General features: G+C 37.1%; 2 protein-coding genes across 4 annotated transcripts in view; one reads left to right on the forward strand and one right to left on the reverse strand.

Moving 5' to 3' along the window:
• Positions 1 to 7125, forward strand: part of POGK (pogo transposable element derived with KRAB domain) — a 25142-nt gene extending 18017 nt beyond the window's left edge. For both annotated transcript variants that reach the window (XM_031936810.1, XM_003767394.4), the window contains exons 5-6: positions 1473 to 2954; positions 5042 to 7125. In XM_031936810.1, coding sequence (XP_031792670.1) covers positions 1473 to 2941 — 1469 coding nt within the window. In that variant the 3' untranslated portion in view covers positions 2942 to 2954; positions 5042 to 7125. The remainder of the gene's footprint in view (positions 1 to 1472; positions 2955 to 5041) is intronic.
• TADA1 (transcriptional adaptor 1) lies at positions 6406 to 26731 on the reverse strand. Of its 2 annotated transcripts, XM_003767381.4 has the most exons (8): positions 26207 to 26730; positions 18301 to 18392; positions 17917 to 17982; positions 16224 to 16321; positions 14112 to 14321; positions 12415 to 12566; positions 9488 to 9650; positions 6406 to 9109 (listed from the first exon to the last, which is right to left on the reverse strand). In XM_003767381.4, exons 1-8 carry the CDS (start codon positions 26278 to 26280, stop codon positions 8957 to 8959), a joined length of 1008 nt encoding a protein of 335 aa, XP_003767429.1. In that variant the 5' UTR covers positions 26281 to 26730; the 3' UTR covers positions 6406 to 8956. The 2 variants fall into 2 exon arrangements, with proteins under 2 accessions (XP_003767429.1, XP_031792671.1); XM_031936811.1 differs by lacking the exon at positions 17917 to 17982 and having other exon boundaries at positions 26207 to 26731.
• Between the last annotated feature and the right edge of the window lie 864 nt (positions 26732 to 27595).

Genomic DNA, 27595 nt, shown 5'->3' on the forward strand with positions numbered 1-27595 from the left:
TTCTACCCATATATTCAAAGCTGTAATTATGTTAATTGATTCACTGACTCCAGCCCAATGGAAATTTGTAGTGTATTTGAAAAATGCAACCACTTCAAGGGAATTCTGAATGCATTGTATTGAGACCTGGCTATATATGACCAAGTGCTGTGAAACTGGGCAATGCAAGGAATAAAATGCTAGATTTAGAGTTACAAAGACTTGAGATCAAATCTTAACTCTAGTTAGCTATTAGCTATGTGACATGAAGCAGGTTTCTTCTCTGCCTCAGTTTCCTCATCTTTACGATGGAGACAATAACAGCATCAGTTTTCCAGGACTGTTGTGAGGATCAAATGAAGTAAAATAGATCAAAAAGCTTAACAAACTTTAAAACACTGTGCAAATGTTAGCTGTTACTGGCATGTTCTACCTGGGCTTTTTGTTTTATTTTGGTTTTTGTAGTGAGTTACTGTGATTTAGGGGGATACCTGAACTTAGAATTTGGGTCATTTTCTGTACCATGTTCATTATATGGATGGAGTGACAGTTGGAAAGAAGCATTTTTCAAATGCCTCCTGTGTTCAAGAACTCTACTAAGCTTTACAAATATTATTTAATTTTTAAGACTGGAGCCAAAATTTCCTGAATCACTATCCTAAGCTCTTTTGTGTTAAGTCCAACTGCTCGATGTCCCCCCAGAGTAGAGCTTCTAAACATCAGAATATGTAACTGATATATATAGTGTGTATATATATATGTACATATATAATATAAATATATATGGAATATATAACTCACGGAATCTTGACATTGCAGTGAGAAAAAAAGACAGTCAAATGGATTGCTTGACAGAAGGACAAAAGGGAAAAGCTTGAGCAGATTTTTATGGTCATTTCAGCTTTGCTGTATGGGTTATGTTTCTAAGACTTCTACAGAACTGTTCTCGGTTGTTAGTCCTTCATTACTTGTATGAATTTAAGAATACTCAGGTTTTCTTGAGAAACTCAAGTCTTGGCTTAAAGGCCTGTGAGTTTGCTAGGGAAAAGGTGATAAACCTTTTATCTGGTCTTTTAACCTTTGGTTTAGACCAAAGGTACTCTTTAAGGTTTTATGACTCTGTCCATTTTAGAAAGGGGATTCTATTGTGTAAAAAGAATTCTTAAGATTTCATTTATGTGTCTCATTAGAACTATAAGATATATCTCAGTTCAGCTTTGTTTCACGGGTTATGTTTCTAAGACTTCCACAGAACTGTTCTAAATGTTTAATGTCTTTCAAGGATCCTTAAGGAAGTATCAAGAAATCATGCCAAAGATGAGGATATGACATCCAGACTATTTTCTCTTTTCTCAAAAGAGAAATCAGTCACAACTAGACTCATTTGGCACAAAAATTTACATTACTTATGATTCTGGCACTTTTAGAAAGCCGAAGTATAAAACAGAAATTTACATGTAGACTAATAGTTTTTTAATTCTATTATCTCCCAGGGAATGAAGAATCTGATCTAAAGCATCCAGAATGGACCCCCCCATTGAGCATTGCTCCTCATTTTCCCCAACCACAGCATCTTGAAAACTTCGCTTTCCATCTGCCCCAGGATATGCCAGAAATGTCCGAGTGGCCTGAAGGGTACCCATTCTTCATGGCCATGGGTTTCCCAGGGTATGATCTGGGAATAGATGACATAGCAAGTAAGTTTCAGCTGAGTAGGGGTATCCGCCGGAGCTACGATGCAGGCTTCAAGTTAATGGTTGTGGATTATGCAGAAAGTACTAATAACTGCCAGGCTGCCAAGCAGTTTGGTGTGTTGGAGAAAAATGTCCGTGACTGGCGAAAAGTGAAGATGCAACTCCAGAATGCCCATGCAATGCGACGTGCTTTCCGAGGCCCCAAGAACGGAAGGTTTGCTCTGGTGGACCAGCGGGTGGCTGAGTATGTGAGGCAGAGACAGGCCAAAGGAGACCCAATCACAAGAGAGGCAATGCAGCTCAAAGCCTTAGAAATAGCCCAGGAAATGAATATTCCTGAAAAGGGGTTCAAAGCAAGCTTGGGATGGTGTCGTAGGATGATGAGGAGGTATGACCTGTCTTTGAGACATAAAGTACCTGTGCCCCAGCATTTGCCTGAGGACCTGACAGAGAAACTCATCACTTATCAGCGTAGCATCTTGGCCCTGCGAAGAACACACGATTACATGGTTGGGCAGATGGGGAATGCTGATGAGACTCCTATCTGTTTGGAGGTACCATCACGTGTGACTGTAGACAACCAAGGGGAAAAGCCTGTTTTGGTGAAGACCCCAGGCAGGGAAAAACTAAAAATTACAGCAATGCTTGGTGTCTTAGCCGATGGAAGAAAATTGCCTCCATATATCATTTTAAGGGGAACATATATTCCCCCTGGCAAGTTCCCCAGTGGGATGGAAATTCGCTGCCATCGCTATGGCTGGATGACAGAGGACTTGATGCAAGACTGGTTGGAGGTGGTGTGGAAACGGAGGACTGGAGCAGTGCCGAGGCAGCGGGGGATGCTGATCCTAAATGGCTATCGAGGCCATGCTACTGATTCTGTTAAAAATTCCATGGAAACTATGGATACCGACATGGTCATCATCCCAGGAGGCTTGACTTCTCAACTACAAGTGTTAGATGTGGTAGTCTATAAACCTCTGAACGACAGTGTGCGTTCCCAGTACTCAGAGTGGCTCCTCGCTGGCAATCTTGCTCTCAGCCCAACTGGGAATGCCAAGAAGCCTCCCCTTGGCCTGTTTCTAGAGTGGGTCATGGTTGCGTGGAACAGCATCTCAAGTGATTCCATTGTCCAGGGATTCAAAAAGTGCCATGTCTCCAGCAGCATGGATGATGCCGACGTCCTGTGGGAATTAGAGGGTGACTTGTCTGGAGGAGGTGATCCCCCAAGAGAAGGTGAAGCTAACAGCATGACTGAGAGCAACTGAAGCAAAAGTTAAGGTGATACATAAATGAACAGTGCCTTTCTTAGCTGATATGTTCTTGTTTCACAAATTGCCATTCCCTTTATGATCTTCAGTGGGTAGATGGTAGTAGGCTAAGGACATTTTCTCCTTTATATGGGGGATTCAGATTGCCGGGTTTTTTTGTTTTTTTTTTTTATTTCATGCCCCAGGAGGACTTTTATAATCAAAATGAACAATAAGTAAACCACCAAAACAGAAGTCACATTGAAATAAAGCATATTGGCTAAAAACAGCAGAGAATGTTATTTAGTTAAAACCAAAAGTCTTAATAATGGAAACTTATGTTTGAAAGCCAATTTTTTCCTCTCCTTTAAAATAGAACTCAAGACTGTGATAAATTTATGTTCTTTGGTGTCTTTGTTAAAAAATACCACAAACTTTCAAAGGCTTGTGTATATGTTGGCAGAACGCCAAAATTTAGTTCGACTTCAATGAATATGAAATCTATGTTTCAATAACTGAATTGAGTTAGTTTTCCCACAATTAGGGGTCTTTTACCTATGAACTACTGGAGCTCCACTTGGGAATTCCATTTGGTAGTCATGGATTATGGATTTCCTGTATGCATGGCACTATGCAAGTCCCTCAGGGATATAGAAAATTTCAATAAAAACAGACAGGGTCTTTGCTTCTTGAGAGCTTACTGAATAACTAATCCAATTGCTGTTCTCTAAAATATTTTTAAAAATCATTTTATTAATCACCACAATGATGTATTCAAGGAACAGGTGATGAATAATAGGGACTGCCTGTGATTCACAGGTATATGTGAACTGACAAGCAAGAAAAAAGTTGTGACCAAGAGTTACGTGAAAGAACTTTTTAAATTCAAAAGTTGTTTTAAATGTAAGGACAGCTTACATTCAACGAGGGCAGCTATGAGTTCAGATTGAGAATACAATTACAGATCTTCAAGGATTATTTGAATGAGGAAGAGCTGAAATTCCAACAGGCATTGACTTAATTTTACAGGAAATGGGGAGCAGGACACAGTGGGACACTGCCCCCAGAAGGGTGATTCTTATTACCTTCTGAAATAGAAGCAGAGAAGAATTATACTGAGACACATATATTATTGTGTTTTTGTCCCACCTTAGAACAATTTGAATAGTTCTCCTAGAAGCATCTTTTGAAGCCAGGGACAATCCCACTTTAAAAGGGAATGAAATATTGATACTTGAAATAATATTGATATATTGATACTTGTTAAACTTCTTCAGACATTCAAATTTGTCCTACTTGGTATCTCCAAATTAAATACAGAACCATTTCCACCTATAACTTTTTTTAGTCCCCTCACTTTAAACTGTGGAACAGTAACCCATTTGCCTAGAACAGTAAAATTTTATGTCAGTGAACTAGTGAAAATCGGATTACAGAGTTTAGGTTTAGGGTAAGTGATCTCTAGACCCTTAAAAGTTTCAGGGGGAGATATCAGGCTTTTTAAAAAAACACTTTGAAACTTTTGTTCTTATTTATCCAAGTGTGTACCATACCACTGGTCTTGTAAATTCAGTCTGTCTTGCCATCATCCTTGCTTTCCTCTTCCTGGGAGAACATATTCCTAGGATTGTCAGACCCTGAAGCAGGTCTTGGTTTTTTCCTTTTCCTTTTAGTCGTAACTAATTTTGGTCATAATTTTCTGAGATGATCACAGCAATGACTATCTTTGCACAACTATGAGACTTGATGTCTGTTAGATGGACAGGATCCATCCTTTCCCAGGGGGTGATTTGTAGTTAAGACATAGCAGAGAATCCGGGTATATATAGCGTCTTTGTTAAGTATGATTCATGAGTTTTTCACCTATCTAGACTTTTGTTATTTCCCACCACATTTGCCATTCTTTTCTTTGAATTTAAGAAAACAATGGAGGGGGAAGGGGACAAAAGAGAGAAGATGTTAAGATGTGGAAGAATTTTACCTTTTCCTACAGCACCATTTTGAAGGTCTGACCATGATTTTTAAGGAAAAAAAAAATCATGAAGAACTTTGATCTGCAGTTTACTTTTCTTCCAAAACCAAGGACTGATTTATGCTTGGATTCTCTCTTTATTCCAGCAAGTGGAACTGTGAATGGAAACAACTGAGGAAGAAAATCCTCAGCAAGGTTCCAGGGATGCAGATGCACAGGAAACATCAGGAAAATGCCAAGTTGGTCAGAGAAGCCTGGTAAGATGAGCCACGGGTGCATCCCCTCCCAAGAACACAGAGCCCTTCCCCTCAGGAGAGACATTTTCATGAGCTTGGATGTGGAAAAGAAAAACTGAGCTTCTGTCCTGTCTGTGGCACTGTCTTGAAGATTATTCTGTGTGCCCACCAGAAGCAGTCTGTAAATATCATGGGTGACAGAGGCATTTCATGGAGAAAGGCCCATTTGTGCATCACCAGAAACAACACATAGGAGACAAGCCCTACCACTGTCCTTTCTGTGGGGAAAACTTCAATATGATTTGTTTTATTCCGCCTTTGAGAATGTTCCCCCAATGCCATCCCACATAAGTCACAAGTGGGGAGGCAATTCTGTAGATGCATGTAGTTATCACTTAGGATTTCTTCTTGATATGTTTTCCTCTCTTACTGGAAAAACCAGATACTGTTAATGGCAAGATAAAGACAGACATCCTGAACTGGTGCCAGCAGATCAAATGCTTCTATAGGCGGTTAACTAGGTTAGGATGGAAGATAATAGGATAAAATAGAATATTCTGTACTTATTTACCCTCCCAAATTAGCAGGCAGCTAGACATTTTCTAGTCTCAAACATTGGCTCCTGGGTATTTTCTCCATTATATTTAAAGCTAAGGTGGTAATCAATACGGAGGCTATTCAGGCTGCCAGCAATAGTTCCCATAAATTATCTACTGTCTATGGTACAAAGTCCATTTTACTTCTGTTACTCATTTTGCTAGTTTCTTTAATTAAGTGTTATCTTTACAAGGGCAGTGAAGGGACTTGGACCTTTGGCCACTGCCATTTGGGAACTTCAGTATAACAACTCCTCCTCTACAAAAAGAGGTGGGATTTTATCTTAACAATTTTTAGAGATTTTCGTTCCCACTTAGTGGAGGTAGGAAAGCTTTTGTTCAAAGCTGCCTATCCCTCACCAACGTATCATGGACAAAGCTACAATTAGAAATGCTAATTCAATACCAAATCAGTGTATCTAAATACCAGTTACCTTTTTCTTGCTGTTTTCTCAGCTCACTTTTCCACTGCTAGTAAACCGCTCTTGCCTTCCTAAAATCCCTATTTCTGACCAGGGACTCAGGTTCTCTACAGGGACATAACCTTTCGAATGCCTTTTTCACTTATTTTTCTACCAGAACCATGGTGGATCCAATTCAGTCTAACTTTTCTGCAGGATAAATGACATTTGACTAAATTCCATTATCTTCCTTTGAACTGCATTTTTGCAGAAGTGCTTCTCTCCCCTAGAATAACTCTACATTCCCCTTAACTCTGTTACTTGAACTGGCTTCCAGTTCCAATCTCTTCCACATGTCCCTTCCAATCTTAGCTAGTCTTGTCCCTTATTCCCCCCACACACTTTATGTTACCCTAAATCATCTGTAATTGAGAGGTTATCTTGTACTGGGAGGGTTCAAGAATTTTGTGACCTAAATTTCAGGATCATGGGTTAGAGGTTAGCTAATTTTTTTTCCACTGGGAAAGCTGGGCAGTGAATTAATCAGCACTTGTTTCATTCTGTGAACAATCCCTTCCATTTCTTCATTTGCATCTTTTGGTGGTGGTTGTTCCAAAGTTATGATTTCCCTGGTGCAGGGGATTGCCCCCAGAGTAGCTCTCTTTGCCAGTGCAGATCTCAAAGAGTGACTTGCCCAGGTCGCACAGCCACAATTGGCCAGCTCTCTACACCACACTGCCTCTCATCTGCATCTGACAGGGTGCACCATACCATAGAATTCTCCTAAAGTAACAGTTCTAATGTCAGGGTTTTCCGGGGCTCACATGTTCTTCCACTGATTTAATTATGATCTATGCCTCAAAGCCCCAATACTTTTACAGAACTATTACTTATAATGACTGTAGCACATATTTGTTTTCCTGGACTCAGAATCAAAGATAGCTGAAATAGAAGGTAGGTAGAAATTAACCCCAACAATAAAATTTGATAATAAAAATAAAGATTCTGGTGGTTCTATTATACTTTAAAGTTTTGTCGTCTCCTCTTCAGGACCCTACATCTTACTGCACTTTACATTTTATTCACTTCCTGGATTGATGGTTCTATCACATAGCCATAAAGGAGAGACGTTATTAACACGTGGCTTAGATGGGATTTCTGGATGTGAGGGAAGAAATAAAATAATTATGTCAAAATTTAATTTGGTAACCAAATGGGGGCCTTCCAAAAACAGCTATGTATAAAATTTAGCCCATAACAAGAGTGTTTCTCAGGATGACAACTGACTTGATTATTAGCAGAAGCATTCAAAATTGTTTTTTGTAAATGTTGGTGAAAAAACTGAGAAATAATCAGTGAGCCAGTTTAATAATAGTCTGTAAAAACCCATCTGTGCATGGTGCTCCCACTGACACAGAGATCTAGAGTTCTGCCTCTTCCCATTATCCATCAAGTGTCTAGTCCTAAAACAAGCCAAATACTACCCTCAGAATAAATCAGAAATCTCTTAAACAAGGTTTTTAACTCTGCTAACCACGAACGGAAGTACTACAATACTGAAAAGAAAAATTAACTTTTGTTCAGTCTTAGCTAAACAGAAAAAGGTTTAGATGGATCAGTTCAAAATAAAATAACAAAAAATCCCTTTTAAACCCCATAAATGGAGTGTTCTGAAAAGGGCTTTTCATACTGGTACTTTTAAAATTCACTTTGAATAGATTGTCCTGAAACATAGCATTACTTTTGAGCTTCACAAAACCTTGTCATATATGATTTTTAGAATTCTTTAACATGTAATATCCATCCCATGGAAGGCAATATTTGCCATGTAATTTTTTTTTTAAGAATTTATTTTTCAAGTCCCAGTTTATAACAACAAAGAATAAAACTACTTCACTAAAGGAACATTTATAGATAATATATGTACATGTATAGGAATATAGCTGTATTTTAACTGATTTTAACTGTATTTAACTGATATAACTGATTTTAACTACAGCACTTCAGTTGTTAGCAATATCAGTTTCCAGGTGGCATTAAAAATACAACCAAAAACAATTCTAACTATAGTTAGGTGACTTTAAATTGAGAAGATCCAACTTCTAAACACAGATAATTTGTGGGTGTGGCAAAATGGTGGTCCTACCTAAGGACTTGGCAAGAAGACTTCTCCATAGAGAAATGTTAATTATGGAAGTAATTTCATGTTTATTATTGCATTCCTGAACCAGATTTTTTAATGCAAAGAAAAAGCATGTAGCCATCTGCAGTAATATTGAATTGTGGTTCTATGGAGCTGAAATAACTGGGTTATTATGGGACTATTTACATCACTTAAATATAACACTGAAGTGTTTTTTTGCATTTCTGAAAATGCCTACATTGTCTCTGCTGGAATGTAGATCAACAGTCCTTCACTCAACACCTGGACTTTTCTTGATCATAGAAAAGAGGATACATAAAAGCTTTTCTAAGACACTCACACAAACCCAGCAAGATACCTGCAGGGCCCAAGGCAAATTCCAGCTAGTCCCTGGTACTAAATTTCTCAAACAAATCAATCGGCTTTGAATCAAATAAAAGAAACAGGATCTACTTTGGACAAGGGGATTAGGAGTAGAGGATGGTATCAGGAAGAGATGGATCATTAACAAAGGTCAAGTTTATGTTATGGCTTCATAGTAGCACATAAATACATTAAACATCAGTCATTTCCATAGGAAGTGGTTATGCATTGCACATTTCATCCTTGAAATGTAGACACAAAAAATCCAATACTTAGACATTAGTTTGCTTAAAAGTTCAGCCCTCAGAACTCAACTGCTACATCAGCAAAGGAGCAGCCCCTCCCTAGTTGCCAAACGTTGCCGATGAATTTTATCCTGTTGAAGCTCTTCATGATTTGGATGCCAGAGTTTCATGATGATCCTTTCAATGTTCAGGGCATATACTGTATGTGTGGGAATCACTTCTCTGTGCACCTATAATTGTAATGTAAAATATTCCTAAATATTTGTTAGCACAGTTTTTTTTTCTGCATTAATGATCAAATACAGGACTCACAAACACTATACAGATTAATTCAGACTCAAATCAGAACCAGGAATAAACTGATCAATAGTGTGATCATTCACAATTTTCAAATTTGAAAACTTAATATTGTTATTTCTTTACCCATGTCATACAATTTAGGCATTGGCAACAGCTTCTGAACAGAATTCCTATGGAATACCTGACACCTGGTCCGTGAGGAAGAGGTTACTCAGTTTTTTGTGAGCTTACTTTTTTTTTAATTACTTAATTTTGCAAGCTTCTTAAAGCTATAAATACAGTTTAGTAATGAGCAGGCACCGATTTACCTGTAAAGCTTCAAAAAGGTCATACATGTTTACAGGAGGCAGCGAAGCTGGTAAAGTATCCCCTGAACAAGCTAGCAGGAGAGCTGCCTGCTGCTCAGCATCATCAGGAGGTGGGTGGGAAGCTGGATTCTGACCAGCAGAAGGAACAGAATATGCTGGAGGGCTGAAAGAAAGCAAAAATAACATTTCTCCACAAAAATACAATAACAATAACTTGAGTGAATAGAACCTAAGTTTGCTTTTCAAACAGTCTTCATTTTACCAGCAGAACCAATCTTTCTATTTAATTTGTGTGAACCTGAATGGGCTCAATCAATATATGTTTTTAAGCAGCTGCTTGTCAGGCTAAGAAAGCTCTTAAGTGCAGCTGTTGTTAGGTTAATGCAACAATGTCTTTTTCTCATCCAAGTCAAGTTTTCTCTATTTCCATCTCTTTGTCAGTAATAACATAAAAATATTTTGTGCAGCTCTATAAATTACTGATGCCTGACAAGAGCTCTACCTATCACACAGACTTTATTCAATGCAATCACTTGAATAAATGGGATTTGTGTGTGCTTATATATTATTCTTCGTTTTATATATTATTCTTCGTTTTAAAAGCATCTTTAACATAATCTAGAGAACCAACCTCCATATTTAATCAGTGTGTAAACTTGAACAAGCCACAGATAGAACTGTATATTTCTATTTTGAAACAGCTGCCTTCCAGATTGAGAAGGCTCCAGTGCAGCTGTATTTAAGCTGTTGCAATAGTTCTTATGCTCCTTCAAATGAGATCTTACTACCAGGATCTAACCGTTAACGTTTTCAATGTTAATGTTAACATTTTATATAGTTTTCTATTAGATGAGATACTTGAAAAATATAGTATGAGCCCTACCTACTATAACTTTTTTCTAAATTAAATTTATTTTTGGCACACATTGCTTTTTGAATCATGGTGGGAGAGAATAAACAACAACAAGAGAAAAACCACAGGAGAGATAGAAAAAAGTGAGCATAGCATGTGTTAATTTACATTCAGTCGCCTTAGTTTTTTTTCTAAATGCAGATGTCATATTTATGCAAAGTTTATTGGGATTGTTTTGAATTAAGATACGAAGTCTTTCATAGTTAATCATCACATATTTCTTCCTGTTATTGTGTACAATGTATTCCTGGTTCTGCTTGTTTCACTCAGCATCAGTTCATGTAAATCTTTCCAGGTTTTTCTAAAATCAGCTTGATCATTATTTTTTATAGAACAATAATATTCCATTACCTTCACACATCCCTACCTACTATAATTAACCTCATTTGGTACAGTACTCTGAATATAAACCTAACTTTAACCTTAAGTCAATATTCACTGGGTTCCTAGTAAGAACAAGGCATTAAGCAAAGCTTGTGACATTTATAAATCAATATAAAATTTGGTCCTCATCCTTTTAGTAGCTTGCAATTCAGATTAAGAAATGGAATAAGTAGGAGTTAAAAAATAAGATGTATTATCAAAAATAATTGGCTGTTCGACTACAGAAAATACTAGGACTTTCTCTGAATAGAAATAAAGGTCAAGAAAAGCTGTACTGTACGAAAGAGATGCTAAGAGCCTATGAGTTCTTATTATACCTAACAATAGGCACAATATTGCATTCTGCATATGACAGATCATTCTAATTGTATTCTGAGGGGCAAACAAGGAAATATCATACTAAAGACATCCTCTTCAAATAACTGAGTAAAACAACTAACACAGGTCAATTCAACAATTCACTAAATTACTGTCATCCTGCCAAGCAGCTCAAAGTAAAACCATAGCAGGGATTGGTTAAGGAAGAGAGGGGACACTGCCCTCTCCAGGGGCATTGGTCTCAGTAATCAAGTGGGAGAGTGGTAGTTTTTTTCTGTAGGGAAAAAGAAGAGCTTTAATTAAAAATTAATTAGAAATTTTTTAAAACACTAAACTAAGATGGACATCACTTGCTGCCAGAAGAGGATCAAAACAGTAATCTATGAATTGAAATTCAGAAGAAAATATCAGTTAAAGAATCTAAATATTCTATTCTCTTTAAGATGGTGCCTCTAAACGGGTACTGGTTGAAAATATCCTTTCAAGTCTATTATCTCTATCACACTCTCCTGCACTCATCCTTTTCATTACCATTTCTCTGTTGTGTCTTAAAATTTCTTTCTCCACAGGCAGCATTTCCTGCCAAATTTCTCTATTAGCATCTTTTTCTTTTCATTCCACCTGCTCCCCCTCAACCTGAACACTACAGAGATTAAAAGACCAGTGCTTAGATAAAAACTTAGTTCCTTCTATTAACTGATAAAAAGAAAGTATTACAATTTTTTTTTCAACTGCTGAGAAAATGTATCACTTGGGGGGAGGGGAGAACAGTAGATGGGAGTAGCTGGATTGAAATAAAAGAAGCTCTCAGAGTCTCAGGAAAAAAAAGTATGCAAAGGAACAGATGCATGAGAACAATTAATTTGATAAAGCACACAGTAAAGAATGCAAAAGACAGGAAATATGAGGTAAAACTGCGACTTCCCTGTGGTTCTAGTCTTAAGACCAGATACGCAATCATATTACACATTCAGATCCTAAAATTTCTGCCAGCCTTGAGATACTACCTGAACATTCAACAGGGTATGAATTCTAAAAAACACTCCATTCTGGCCCAAATATTTTAGAAACAAGGGGATAAGAGAAGGATTCCAGGTAGATATCATGTTCCAGCAGTCAAACTCAAGAAAAATAAAAGAATCCATAATTGAAGAAAGGAAGGAAGATTAAGTGAAACCTATCCAAAGCACTCTGGTTGGATATGATAATTAAAATAATCATTTATCTTTTAAGAGCTGGTCATTTATATCTCAGTCACTGAATAATGAGAGAACTCAAAAAATGAGCAATCATCATTCAAAATCTCACTTACCATTCAATTAAATTATTGTATGCTATTACACTATTCTTTAGGTAAGGCTGTGGATTCACGTTACTACCAAATGCATATTTAAAATGACCATCCCGTAATAGGTAAGCTTTTCTTCTTGATACCACAGACGTCAGAATATCTTTAAGATGATTCTATAAAGGACAAAAAGAAACACATATAATTTATAATTCTCTTCAAGAGGAAATCATAAAATATTCACTGACCTCTTAACTACTATTAGAATTTATTTGGTGGGAAATATAGGGCAGACAATTCAGTTGGGAATGATGTGAAAATACACAGGACTGGCCACAGAGGCAGAAACCCCGAGAGCAGTTGGAAAATGTAGGGGAAAGGAAAGAATGAAAATCTTTCCCCCCCCTTAGTCCTATTCTCAGGTTGACTACTTCTATACAAAATTTGAATTTCAAAGAGCTACAATCTAGTAGTAGTAACAACTTTAAAAGTTCAATTTTATCCTTTCTCCTAAATCTAAGTCCACACATGGTGAGTTAAGCTTATTACAAGACTAAATATACTAAAAATCCAGAAATGAATCTGGCCTACAACAATTTTTTTTACTAATTTTTTTTTCCTAATCATATGCTAAGTATGGCTAGTTCAAAAGAGAAGACTCCTAAAACAAGATGAGGTAGTCTATTCTACAGTCAAGAAAACCTTTAGCAAAATACCACTGAACTTTATATTTTAACACAAATGAGAGGCAATAGAGGAAATGAGCAAAAGGCAAAATTCCCAATGAATATTGTTTCATTCTCTCATTAGTAATAAAAAAAATTTTCAAAGCAAAGTTTCATTTCAGAAACTGACCAGTCAGAACCCTCAAATAGTAATTCAGTCATACTGACACTTATAAAAATAGAAGCTTACATGAATTTTTTTTTTTTACAGTTTCTTTTATATAAAAGTAGCCTGTTATTGGCGAAAAATGGCAATGACAACTAAAAGAGAGCTTAATGAAATCCCCAAAATCTGTTTGAGGAGATTATGGTCACATTTACTAGGTAATTTTTTATTAAAAAACAAAAGGTCTGCCTTAAAAGATCTAGAGATAAATATAGGGGAAAAACTAATCAAATTAATACATTCAATAAATGTCTGGAACATCTACTATGTGCAAGATACTCAAAAAAGATGGGCTAACTACCTATTTAGTCTTCTGGATCACCTCGAAGAGATCAGTATAACCCTTAGACCATCTGCATTTTCACATAATTCTTCCATCTGATTTCACAATAACCCTGAAAGTAGTTTTAACTCCAAATCAAAGACAAGAAAATGGATGTTCAGGAAGATTAAGGAATTTTGCCCAACAACAGGGAGTTCAAAAAACAGAGAAGCTGAGAACAGAATAGGGATTTTCCAACTCCTAATTCTGTACTTTTCCACTGGAAACTAATGTTCAGATTCCTGATTCAAAATTAAGAATTCATTAAAAAAAAATGCTTCTCTTGAAAGCTACCTTTCTAAAAACATAGTAATCTTTTACACATTATCATCAGAATAAAGATAATATGATCCTTGACCCATAATAGGTTAATAAAAAGGATTTTAATTCTTAGAAACCAGAAATGGAGTCAGTTTTATAAGTCTTATTTTGTAACATCATCTCTTATCCTAAAAACACTTCATATTAAAATATGGAATCCATTATTATTTTATGACAACCACCTAACCTCCACTGCATATACAACAGCAGTCACTGCCTCTTCGGTGACATTGTCCAGCCCATGCTCATACGCAGTTACTATCATTCTCCCTTCCAGTTGGCCCCGAGTAGGAAGCATCATTGTATGAGAACAAAGTTTCAAATCATCATCGTCCTGTGGATCCTTTGCCACAAACTGCTGGGCTCCTGACAGTGGATTCTGAGGCTGGAATCTATGCTGTGGGGTAACAACTATTGTTATTACTCATAACAGTGACTTAGAACAAAGCACAAACAGAAATGACCAACATAAATTCCATCTGTATTTTAAATGGACTCGGTGTCCCAACGTACCAATTATAGTTTTATATATTAAAAGGTAAACTAAAAGAATATGTGCAAAATCCATCACTTCACAAGTAATGCTGAAGGCATGTTTCCACTGGATCATTCTAACATTAGAAATCAATATAGTACTTTATGAAACAAATGAAATCTAAGAAAACTAATGGACATACACTGTAAGAGGTTCTATTTTTAATAAGATACCTAGGAACTCAATTCAATTATCATTCAGTGACTACAGTCAGCAAGGCCCTCTATTAGAGAATAATTATAGGTAGTAGTAAAATGAGAAGTACATAAGTGTTCTAAATTAAAATGACAAGAATATTTTTAAATCTGTATGTCTGTAACTAAGTTTCAAGAACATCTATATATTATCAGTGCCTTCATTAAACACCAAAAATGTCCAAATAACCAATGAAATAGACTTGTTGACAAATGTTGAAGAAGTATGAAGCCAAAATTCAAAACTGGGTTCTTAATCTTTTGTTTGCCATGACAATATAAATATTTGGCAATATAAAGCTTTCTCAAGAAGTTTTTAAACACATAAAATACAAATGAAACCTATTTAATGATTTCAATATGTATTTTAATATATGTCAATATATTCAAATAAAGTTCAAAAACCCCAGAATAAGAACCTTCTCATTTAAAATACAGAAGGAGTAGGTATATAAGTATTTGTTGATGATGACAATCTTTGAGGTTGTCATTAGTCAAATCCTCAAGAAGCTTACATTCTGAGGGAAGAGCACACCGTAACATATATGCAAATAAGCAAAGTATAAAAAAAATTTGAGGAAGAAGAGAATACCAACAACTAGGTAGAAAGGACGGGACAGATGAAGACCACCAAGAAAAGCTTCATGAATATTAAGTAACTTTAGTCCTGATGAAGTTTCTGAAATGTGGATATAAGGGATGTATATAAAATGGCTTGTGTGAAAGCATGAAAATGGAAAGGAAAATTCAGAGAACATTATAGTCCAGTGTAAATGAAATACAAAATATGTGAAAAAGGGGTCCAGATAGCTAGAATGAAATCAGATTAGAAAAACTTCAAAGGGCAATCTAAGGAGTTTGTGTTTATCTTAAGGGGATGAGAAAATCATTTAAGCCTGATATAAGAAACAAATAGTTAAAGAATATTTTTTACCCTAAAGACGTTAATAAAAAGTACAAGTTACTCCTATGATATTCACAATGATACTCAAGACAATCTTTAAACATAGTTAAAATAAAGAATGTACTAAAATACTAAAATAAAATACAGACATGAACACTGCCAGTACCAAAAGGATTCTACCATTACAGCAAAGTACAGGGGAAAGAAAAAGTTCAAGGGTCTAGAAATTTGGTTCCCGTTCCATGTCACTCACTCACTAGCTGTGCAACACTTCACAAATCAAGGTTTGTTTCCTCACTTAAACTGAAGAACTATTGGCCTGGGTCTTTATGGTCTCTTCTGCCTACGATGATCTATACCTCAGCATGTTCAGAAATTCATATTTAAGAGGATGTAGAGAAAACAGGTTTTGCTTTTGATTGACTAAATATTCATCAACATAATAAGAAACTAGTACGCAATTAAGGAAAAAGAATTGTAAACACAAAATGTATTGGGCACAAATTTATAAAATCAATTGCCACTTTGAAGCAGCATTATCTTTTTCTCCTAAAAGTCAATGTTTTATACATCTCAATTTTTTGGAAAAAGACTCCACTATGTAGAAAAATTAGTTAAGTCACAATGTTGGCAATTATTACCAAGCTCACTCGGAAAACAACTCACATCAAATTTCTGTCGAACTGAAGAAAGTTTTTTCTTTCCTTTGGGCTTTCCAGGTTTAGCTGCAGAACCTCCTGTCCAGGGTAAAGACCCAGCACCCTCTAAAAGGCAAGAAAACAACATGGATTCATAACAATTAAAGATTCTAACAGCAATTAAATATGCTTTTCTTAAAAAATATAAGACATGTAAGAAAAAGGATTCTATATGCTTATATTCTAATTTTCCCCAATCACAATTTCCAGGACTCAAATTTCTGGACATGGAATTTCAGTGGTATAGGGAACTAACTCCTAGGTGAGGAAATTTCTTCCAACAATGCAGATGGGCACCTACTCTGCAATTTGCCAATCTTAAAAAACCTACCTAAAACCAAAGATGGCAAACTCAGGCCAAGGATGGTCCACAAAACTGTCCATCACATGATTTTGTACAACCAAAGAATAAAGAATGATTTTTACCTTCTTAAAATTTGTTTTACCTTTTAAAATTTTTATTTTAAAATATAAATACCATTATTAGTTTGGCCTTTGCCAGAATAGAAGGCCAGATTTGGTCCTTTGGTCTTGAGCACTGAAAATTAAATGATTTGCTAACAGTCACATAGCCAGGTTGCATTAGAGATTACCTGAACTCAAGTCTTCCTGGTTTTAAGGACAGCTCTCTAGTCAGTATGCCAGCTTGCTTGATATAAGATGGTTTTAACAGAAATTGACCATTTTACAAAAAAGTTAAAAAACCAAAACTCTACATAATTTTCGAAGAAAGAGCTACTGTGTCAGAGCATAATAGACTGTAAAAAAGAAAATCCCAGATAGCTAATCTTATCCCTTTTTTTGTGAGGAGGTACAAGAAAAAAATGGCTAAAAATAAGATGTCAATGGAGAAAGGCGAGATGAAATATCAGTCATCAGAGAATGAAGCACTGGGCTTGTGCTTCAAGTTCCCAGTTCTCAGATATCTGATTTATTGATTAAAAAAAAAAAGACAAAAGGATATAAACAACCTAACAATATGAATAATAGAAGAATTTGCTTCTTTTAATCTGAGTAGAAGAACCACTGCTCCACCCAGATTTCTTTAGATTCAAAGGAGAAAATTAACCTGCCTCTCTCTCCATGTTGTTTGTCTCCTAGATGATCATTTCATCTTCACCAACATCCCTTTAATAGTTGACTGTAAGTTCCTTCAGAGATAGAAGACTTTTTTGTCTCTGTATCCTCCATGCCAAATAAGGTGCCTGACACAGAAATCACTCACTGAATGTTTGTTGACCACCTGAATGCAGTCTGTACCAAACCTGACACAAGAGCATTAAGAGTTCTGAACTACACTTCAAATGAGGATATTTTTATTAAAGGAAGACATCAAATAAAAACTCAATCTTCTAGAAAGTCTTAGATTCTCCTAGACCACTACTACTTTATTTTTCACTTTACTTGTGCCTGCCTTTAAGCTGTTTCAAACATCCAATCTCCTTCACTCATTCTTTATCTTTTTGAAAAACCCTTGCACCTGAACTTGATGTCATCCCTGGCTAACCGTCGTTATACTACCTTCTCCACCAATTGCTTCACCTTCCAACCATCTACCTAGACAAACTAATGTCCAGCAAATGAATAAGTAAGAAACTAAGTAGATAGGAAAAGAGGAAAAGAACAAAAAAAAAAAAAAAAAAAAAAACAGTTCAGCTTACCAGGTGCAGAAACCAAAATCTGACAACGAGTGAGAATAGCCAAGAGGAAATCATTGTGGGAATGTACTGGAAAAATAAAGTTTGCCACAAATTAAATACAACACTACTACAAACACAAAAGCATTTACAACAACATAAGGCAACTACTAGGTTAATCTAAACTGTAAGAAAATTTTAGATTCTCCATGTATTACAATTCTAATTTCTTTGCTCAATGCACATTTTGTGAGGGTATCCTTCTATACGTTTAAACTAAAATTTTATGCAGTGACACTGGACTCTGGTCTATTGTACCTTTTTGTGGGAGGATGAGAAGGGAAACAAAACCAATTCCCCAATTGTTGTGATTTTTTTTTTTTTTTTTTTTTTTTTTTTTTTTTTTACCATTTTCCTGTGTGAGGAGTCGATGAGCTTCCAAGTCAAATTCTTCTTTGCTGATCTTCTGTTTGAACCACAATTTCAGGTTAGCCCAATATCTGCATGAAGGAGATAACAACCACAGGTTTTGACTCTTGTCAAAATTTCATTCTTTATCTCTTCAAAAAAGTACTGTCTTATGAACACCAGAAAAAGAATTTAAGAAGACTTAACTTAAAGCAGGAAGACAACTTTTTAAAAAGCCAGAGCCATCCTATTACTCCCTTACATCTTTTTAATGCTTTATATTTCATATTTGATATTTATATCCAAATGTGAGGAATAAACCAAAGGAAATCAGTCGGACATTTGGCTGAATAGTTTAAATGCTGGATTTCCAAACATCACAAAGGAAATCAGTTCTGAATTCCTGAGAACCTGCAAGTAAAAGTTGTTTTAAAGATTGAAAAAAGGTCAGCTCCCAGAAGAGAAAAGCATTTATGTAGACTTATTAGCTAATTCATTATTAGGAACAGTAATATCTATTTTAACTTGGTATCAGCAAAGAATTTTTACATTAATGTCCATCTAGCTATAAACTTAGGTAGTTGTTATGGCATGTTCAGGTTAAGGTTCATCTAAAAGGCAATTTATTAACAAACTAAAATGAATCTTCATGCAACTTTCTAATATCTCTATCAACTCCTAAAAGTTCTGTGCGAATTTTTGTAATGAGACAATTTAGTTGAAACAGACTGTCTTGTATTGTAGCCTGAGGAAAGAATCACTCAAAGTTGGTTTCCAGCCAGGTAGGACTACTCCCCTGTTGTGATCAATAATTTGAATGTCTCTCTTTCTTTAATAACATTGTTATTCTTCAATGATCAGTACTATGAGGCCTTCTCAGATTCCTTCAGTTTTTGTTTTTTTCTAATCTCAACTTACAGTGTATTTATTTACTAAGGGTCATATTTCAGTAGGGAAAAAACACTAATAACAATGCTGAATCTGGGTTCAAATCCTAATGTTACTAACACTTACTACCTGTCTCTTTGGCAAATCACTCTCTGAGTCCAAGTTTCCTTCTATGGAATATGAGAGAATTGGACAAGATCAAGAATTCTTAACTTGGAGTCATAGATTTCAGGGATCCATCAATGTTTGGATGGGGAAAAAATAGATCTTTAATCCAATATAATTGGTTTCCTTTGTAATCTTAAATATTTCATTTTATGCATTAAAAAACAACATTCAGACTTCACCAAACTTGTTAAAGGTATCTATGACAAGAAAAAAAGGTTAAGAATTCCTGGACAAAGCAATCTATAAGATCTGTGATTTCTCTACATCAATGATGTCAAAAATTCAAATAAAATCAGGGCCATGAAACTGTACAAATGGATTTTTGTGGTCATATACTGACTCAGAAAACCATTTATTAATATTTTCTATCCTTCATTATATTTTTATTTATTTTGCCAAACATTTCCCAATTACATTATAATCTAGGTCAATGTAGGTCTTTTGGACATCTTTTCTACATATTTAATCTCAAATTTACCCTCCTATTTGTGGTTACATACCCTCCTACTCTAGTTACACATTACAGAAGCTGTTTATAAGCAGAAATAGCTAAATTTTTACTTTTCCTTTCCAGTGCCTAGCATAATCTTTTAAATACAATGGTACTTTTAATAAATGCTTGTTCAATTGAATTTGCATTTTAGAACCATTAAATTACTACTTTTTACCTGCTATTAGTTAACTGCTGGAAAATATTATCAATAATAAAAACTTATACACATGTTTAAAAGATGAGAAATAATTAACCATTCATTTAAAAAAAAAACTGTAGTATGACTATTATCCCCACTCCCATTCTCACCAAACAACAAAAAAAGGAACTAAGACCACAGAAAACAATTCCTAATGGCCTGAAAGGGTAGCCTCAATTTTATGAGAAAGATGGGACCATATAATACTGCCATATAGTCTGCCAACAGACAAATTTATTTTTTTTACTTCAAAATGGCATTATTTGTACTTAAAAATATCAAACCATCTAGTTAGATGTTTGGTTAGTTTGGTTTTGACTTCAACCATGCTGGGTTACAAACTATCTACAATGGATCCGTAACACATTTTTAGACATTAATATAAAGAGTCACACAAATTTAGAGTGAAAAAAGACAGAGATGGTCTAGTCTCCACACCCCCTTTATAAAGATGAGAGAACCAAGGTCCAGACAAAGCCAGATGAGTAGCTTAAAGCTTCAGGGGGAATGAATTGGGCCTAGTCTTAACTCCAGTCTAGTGTTCCTTCTGATACAAAACATGGCCTCCTTTGTAATGAAAAAGCAAAAGAAAACCAATGTAATAAAAACATAGATAATAAGGTTAGCATCAAGTGGCTGAGACAGAATTCAGTCCTAATCAGGATTCATACTACTTCTGAGACCAATCAGGAAGAACTTTAAAAGCAACTTGCCTCAAAAGCTTAGATTAGACAAGGTCAGAAAAAGGCAAGACAGAAAGAACAAGAGAAACGGGTTAGACAATAAAAGATTCAGGTATTTTTCCATTCCTCTCTGACCACAGATAACATACAGAGTCTTAAATATACTATGATTTAAGATGTTGGAAGGGTTTTAAACCAATAAGAACATCTGAAGTAATTAAATATAATCTGTTATCTAACGTAATCTGTAATATTCAAAATTGAGGGGGAGTGAGAGGAAATACTAGGAATATTTAAGTAACTGTTATCCTATTAAAATAAATTTCTATATTTTTTATCTATGTATAAATGACAATTTCTAGTTTGTCTTTCATCCTGAAGACAAGGGTAGGTGAGATGTTTAAGTGTATATGCATGAAAAACTCCAGAATTTATTTCTTTTAATATGAAATATAGAGTATGAGATAGTTTACTGAAAATCAAGAGGTACAAAGACTAGAAAAGGCTCAGAACTTCTTATTTTAGTCCTTGCTATTAAGAGAAGGAAGGCCTTCTGAATTTAGAACTACTAATAAAATATAATGGGCCTTTTGGAAAAATAAACCCCCTATGGGGTAAGGACGTCTAGGTTCTTTGACATATGATACCTGCCAAACATTTAATGACAAGTTTGTACTTTGATGCTAAGATTTTTTAAATTTTTATTCTAATAGACACAATATTATTATGCCCATACTTTCCTAGTCTCTATTACAGGTTAAATGCCTCCACCTCACTCTTACCATGTACATTACTATATAACGTGTATTTTGAAAAAAGGGAAAAGAAGATTAACTTCCACATATATATATTGTTGCTGCTACTACTGTTGTCAAGTACTATCCCAACTCTTCATAACACCATGGACCATACTATCCATGGGGTTTACTTGGCAAAGCTACTGGAGTGGTTTGCCATTTCCTTCTCCAATGGAAGAAGTGATTTGGCCAAGATCACACAGCTAGCAATTGTCTGAGGTCACATTTGAACTTGGGACTTCTGACTCTAGGCCCTGAACTCTATCTCCACTTACTCATCTAACTGCTACTTTGCGACATATATAGATAAGTATAACACAAGGTGAATGGAAGCAAAGGAGGTACTGAAATAATTTTGAAAAAATTTAAGGGAGGATAAGGGAAAGAAAAGAGATAACTAGAAAAGGGTGAGAATGATTTCAAGATGAGGAAGAATACATTCCCTCAAGACATAAAGAAGCACTATGCAAATGCACTATACAAAAGAGAAAGAAAATTTGTATTGGCATTCTCTCTCTTAAGAGATCCCACTTCTAATAGTTTCAAGTAATACTTCAAATTTTTTTTTTACTCCTACATCTATCACAGAATCAGACAAAGCTGGAAATGACTTTTAGATCTCCTTAAAAACCCTCAAGAGGCCAGTGAGCTTAAGCAACATTCCCAAGATTAAATTGGTAACTAAGTTGCAGGGCTGTAGGACTTGAAGGCAGGTACATTTAAAGTCTTTCCATTATACTCTACTGCTAAACTGCTGGACTCAAAAGTTACAAACGAATTTATTATATTCCTGTGTCTATCTGGATCACTAACTGGTAATTTAAACTTAATGTGTCCACAACCAAATCCATCATTTGACTATACCTGAATTTCCTTTCTTTTGATTTACCATCATTTTCTCCCAGTCACCCATAAACTGCTGACTCCTTTCATTCTCCCCTCCACCCCCATGTAATAATATTCTTCTTGTGATCTCTCCCTAACGTGCATGCTCCCTTCCATCCCCAAAGCTTCAGTCCTAGTTTCAGGCCTCATTACCTACTGAGTGAGCTACTTACTGCAATTGCTCAATTAGTCTGCACAGAGCCGCCAGAATTCTAATACACAACTCTAATCTTGTCAATCCACTGGGACCAATCCTTCCCACTGGGTCAGAATGCACACTACTGAGCATTCAAGGTTATCATATACTACTTTATTTCATGTAATCTATACTCTACGCTAACTGGATTATACCCAAGATAATCCTGAAATCAAGGTTTTCCTACATTCATGCATTTGTTTACCTCATTCCCTACTCCTAGAATGCCCTTTCCCAGTCTATACTTGCTGAAATTCCATGTTTTCCATGCATAGTTCAAATGCCACCTTCTTCATGAAGCTATCCGTGACACATCCAACCTGCAGAGATAGTGCCCAGCTAGAAGTGTTCCTTCTCTACTCTGATTCTAGTCTATCTCTCCAGAATTACACATTACGTCCCCTCTCCTACTCTGCTAAACTACTTTGCATTATGCATAAAAAAACCTTCAAATTCATGCCTTTTCACAAGTGATCTTCCCTCCTCACCTATGATACAAAAACCCCTAATTCCATTCACAGTTCAAATCAAATGCCACCTCCCTTCAAGAGAACTTTCTTGATTTCCCTAATTGTTAGTATCCCACAACACACATTCAAATCATTGAATGCTTACTTATCTTGTAAAAGTTTTCTATTTATCTATGTATGCACTGCAAAGAGCTAAGTGGGGCAGGGGATAGAGTGCCAAGCCTGTAGTCCGGATCTGCCTCTATTTGAATGTAAGCTCCTAGAGAGTACGGATGCTTTCATTTTTGTATTTGTATCCCCATTACAAGCAGTCCCACTTGGACCTGGATTCTGCTGTAACATCTTTTTCCACCTGTAATGTATAGCTTTGTCAAACATATACCTCCTTGGTCCTTTAATGTCAGAGTTACTTAATATGTTGATTTCTATTGTTACACCTTCCAAAGAATTGTGAATGATTTTGATTTTGATTTTGATATATGAATGAGACATGTTCATTATTAATTATTCTATTCACGCACACACACATATATATATATATATATATATATATATATATTACACTTTGGACTCAAGGATACAGAGGTGAAGAGGTGAATGAAAGCAGGCTGGATAGTTTTCAAAAAACAATCCAAGCCCTGGAAAGTTTCTGGTAAAAGCAAAAGCTCAGCTTTTCACTAGTGTTTTGCTTGGCACTATGGCAATCATATGAAACATTAGTATTTTCTCTACCCTTCAAACAACTGCGTGGCACAACAGAGAGAGTGCCCAGTCTGGAATTAGAAAGATCTATCTTGAGTTCAAATCTGGCCTCAGAAACTCTTTAGCTATATGACTCCTGGGACAGTCACTTAATCCTGTTTCAGTTTCCTTATCTGTAAAATGAACTAAAGAAAGAAATGGAAAATCATTCCAGTATTTTTGCCAAGAAAACCTGAAATGGGGTCAATTATTATTAGCCACAATGGAAATGACTGAAGGAACAAAAAAAAAATCTCATCAAAGTAAGAATTCCCTGAGCAGAGGGACTATTTTTTTTTTTTAAGTTGCTTTTGTGTCCCCAGCATTCAGCACATGCTGCCATAGCAGGCACTTAATAAATGCTTGATATTACAGAGAGTAATGGAGAAAGGCACCATGGTGAGTTGTATAGAGACTGCATACATAACTCCACTGGAACACCTTAGAAGAAAACAAGAGACACATAACTAGGATGAAGTGAAGGCACTCTCCTCTCTGTGTCTGGAGAAGAGAGGAAAGCCTTCAGAATACAGGGAAACTTTGGGAAAATGTGTATAAAAATCCCAGAGATGCCCTGCAAATTGGCATCATTGGAATTTATTTGGACTGTAGCAATAAGCACTTAATAAATGCTTTTCTAAAAAAAATTCATTTATTTATTGACTCACTCGAATGAGAAAAGAAGCAATGCTTTCAACAGAATAATTCTTGGTTCCTTGTATTATGGGGTCACTACTTTACAGGTTGTATTTTAAAGGTCTTGATACGCAGACTGTTCCCTAAGTCTTTGTGCTTTAGTCTTAAGCTTAATTATGATTCAACTGTACTTAGACTGTATAGTCCTAGTCATGAATAGGCAGATTTCATTTGGGATGGAAAAGGGTGTCTTGAGTTTAAGTTTATGTGGAGGTAAAGGTAATACCTCCTTTATAAGGAGGTAAGGAGGTAAGGTACCTCTGGGAGGTAAGGAAGAAGGGAATAATCATTCATATTGATCATACTATGTGCCAGACACTGTGATAAATGCTTTTACAAATATTACTTTATTTGAAATATCATGAATAGGCAGACTTCATTTGGGATGGAAAAGGGTGTCTTGAGTTTAAGTTTATGTGGAGGTAAAGGTAATACCTCCTTTATAAGGAGGTAAGGTACCTCTGGGAGGTAAGGAAGAAGGGAATAATCATTCATATTGATCATACTATGTGCCAGATACACTGTGATAAATGCTTTTACAAACATTACTTTATTTGAAATATGTGTATACACATGTGGGTGTATGTGTATATATATATGTATGAATATCTAAGTGCTAGATATTATTACAGTACTCTGTAATCCTTAAAGCACTATATATGTATGGGAATGAAATAAGCATTTACATAATGCCAGGTTCTTAATAAACACTTTATACAAATATTATCCCATTAGGAAATGAATGTAAACTGTTTGCATTTTTGTTTTTCTTACCGGATTATTTTTACCTTCTGAATCCAATTCTCCCTAAGCAACAAGAGAACTGTTTGGTTCTGCACACATACATTGTATCCAAGATATATTGTAACCTCTTTAACATGTATAGGACTGCTTGCCATTTGGGGTAGGGGGTGGAGAAAAATCGGAGCAGAAGTGAGTGCAAGGGATAATGTAAAAAAATTACCCTGGCATGGATTCTATCAAGAAAAATTTACTATAAGTAAAAAAAAAAAAAAAAAAAAATTATCCCATTAGATACAGATATAGATATAAAGTGTATCTATGTTTACCTATTATCAAAGCACTTTGCAAACCTTAAGGCAAAGGGGAAGGAAATAAGCATTCAGCTAGCGCTTAAGATGTGACAATGTACTAAGTGCTTTTTTACAAATATCTCATTCGGTTTTTATGTAAAAGTGTATCCATAACATATACATATTCCATTTATCATTAAAGCACTGTGCAAATCTTAAAGCACGCTATAAATGCCAGCTGCTAGTGATATCGCTATCATTTGTTGCATTTTGTAATAATTACTAATTTTCTAATCCCATAACGGTTTGCTTTTCTTAGGCCTCGCCTAGTCTTGCGGTCTCGGCCCCCCACCTTCTCTAGGCTAGGTTGCTTACGGAACCAGCCTAAGAGCCTCTAGTAGGAGAGTGGCGCCTGAAGGGCGGGGAAACGCCGCCCGCCGTTGCCATGGAGACGCCGCCGGCCCCCCGCGGGACAGGGGACAGGGCCGCCGGGTCTCGGCGGAAAGGGGCGTAGCTGCCCTCCCTCCTCACTCTCGGTAGCCCCGGAAGGGGTCGGCTGCGCTCGCGGAGGAGGGAAGAGAAGGGGGAGGGGGGAGAGATAAGGGTCTCCGACCAGGCCTCGGTGGCCCGAGAGCGGGAGGGACGGCCGTACTTACTGCTTCACGTTGTCGCCCAGCGCCTCGCTCAGGTTCTTCTTGGCCGCCTCCAGCTCGCTCACAAAGGTCGCCATCGCTGCCCAGACTCCCGGCCGTGGAACAACCGCGCGTGTGCAGCCGCGAAAGCCAATCCGGAGAGATCAGGGATCGGGAGGCCCAAGTCGCTTCCGTCTCCCGCCTCCCGCCGAGCAAACGAGCCTTCGTTTATTTAGATCTCGGAGAGCGTTCCCTTTCTCGCGAGACACACAAAGGCAGTCGCGTGCGCACGTACGCACGTACTTGTCTCCCCCCCCCCCTCCGCCGAGTCTTCTGTATTTTCCCCGCCTCTCAATATTAAGTATCCGGTTTCTCTCTACGCGACCCTTCCTTCTCCCATCCTGCAGCGCCACCTGCGGGGCTGGAGCTGCCCATCACTGTCCCGCTCTGCTCCCTTCGCTCTGAATCTGAGAGAAATTCTTCAGAACCTCCAACAGCGTCTCGCGCTAAGACGTTCGGGTCGCTCTGTCCCATGTTTACACAAGACTAGGCAAGGAGATACAAAGTAACCCCGGGACCTGCCGGGCAGGAGGCGGCGGCCTGGGGAGCCCGGGCTGCGAGGAGGCCCCCGCGCTCGGGGCTCGGGAGCAGGGCGCGCGGGCCCTTAGTGGTGCAGCCCCGAGCGGAGGGCTCCGCGCGGGAGGAGCACCGCGGGGGAGGAGCACCGCGGGGGAGGAGCACCGCGGGGGAGGAGCACCGCGCGGGAGGCTCCCGGCACGGACCGGGCGAGGGCATGAAACCCGGAATCCCGCGTGGAGAGAAGGAGAGAGGGCGGAACAGGCATTTCTTAAGTATTTATTCTGTGCCGACACTTTACAAACATGTATGTGATCCTGTCAACAGTCCTGCAAGGGGGATACTGTGATCCTCCCCATTTTACAGTTAGGAAGCTGAGGCAGAGAGATGGAGCCACGGCTAGGAACTATCGGACTGGGGCGGGATTAGACTGCATCTTCTGTCCCGGACACATACATCAGTCCTGGAGCGGGGGTTGGTATGAAACGGGCTCCCAGTAGCGAGTCTTATTTATAGTTACGGGAAGGAGACAAAAAAATCTAGTTCAACAACTCTCACTAGGACAGGCGGCAAGCATTCGGGTTTTGATAAATTGGATGTTGTTACACACCCAGGTTCCTTGTGTACTAATAATAAACAGGATTCGGGAAAGCTTGGGTCCCGCTACACGGTTCTATTCCTTGTTTTTCACAAAATCTAGCCAATGGTTTGGCAGTAAACATCTCCCCTGAGAGGGTTAAACCGATAAACTATTGTAAACATTTTCCCCACCCCTTGCCCCCCAGTCCTGCCTTTGCTTAGAAGTACCCATCCCAAAGTACCCTCTCCGACTAACTG

The sequence above is a fragment of the Sarcophilus harrisii genome, chromosome 4 (assembly GCF_902635505.1).
Source record: "Sarcophilus harrisii chromosome 4, mSarHar1.11, whole genome shotgun sequence".
Taxonomy (NCBI): Eukaryota; Metazoa; Chordata; class Mammalia; order Dasyuromorphia; family Dasyuridae; genus Sarcophilus; species Sarcophilus harrisii.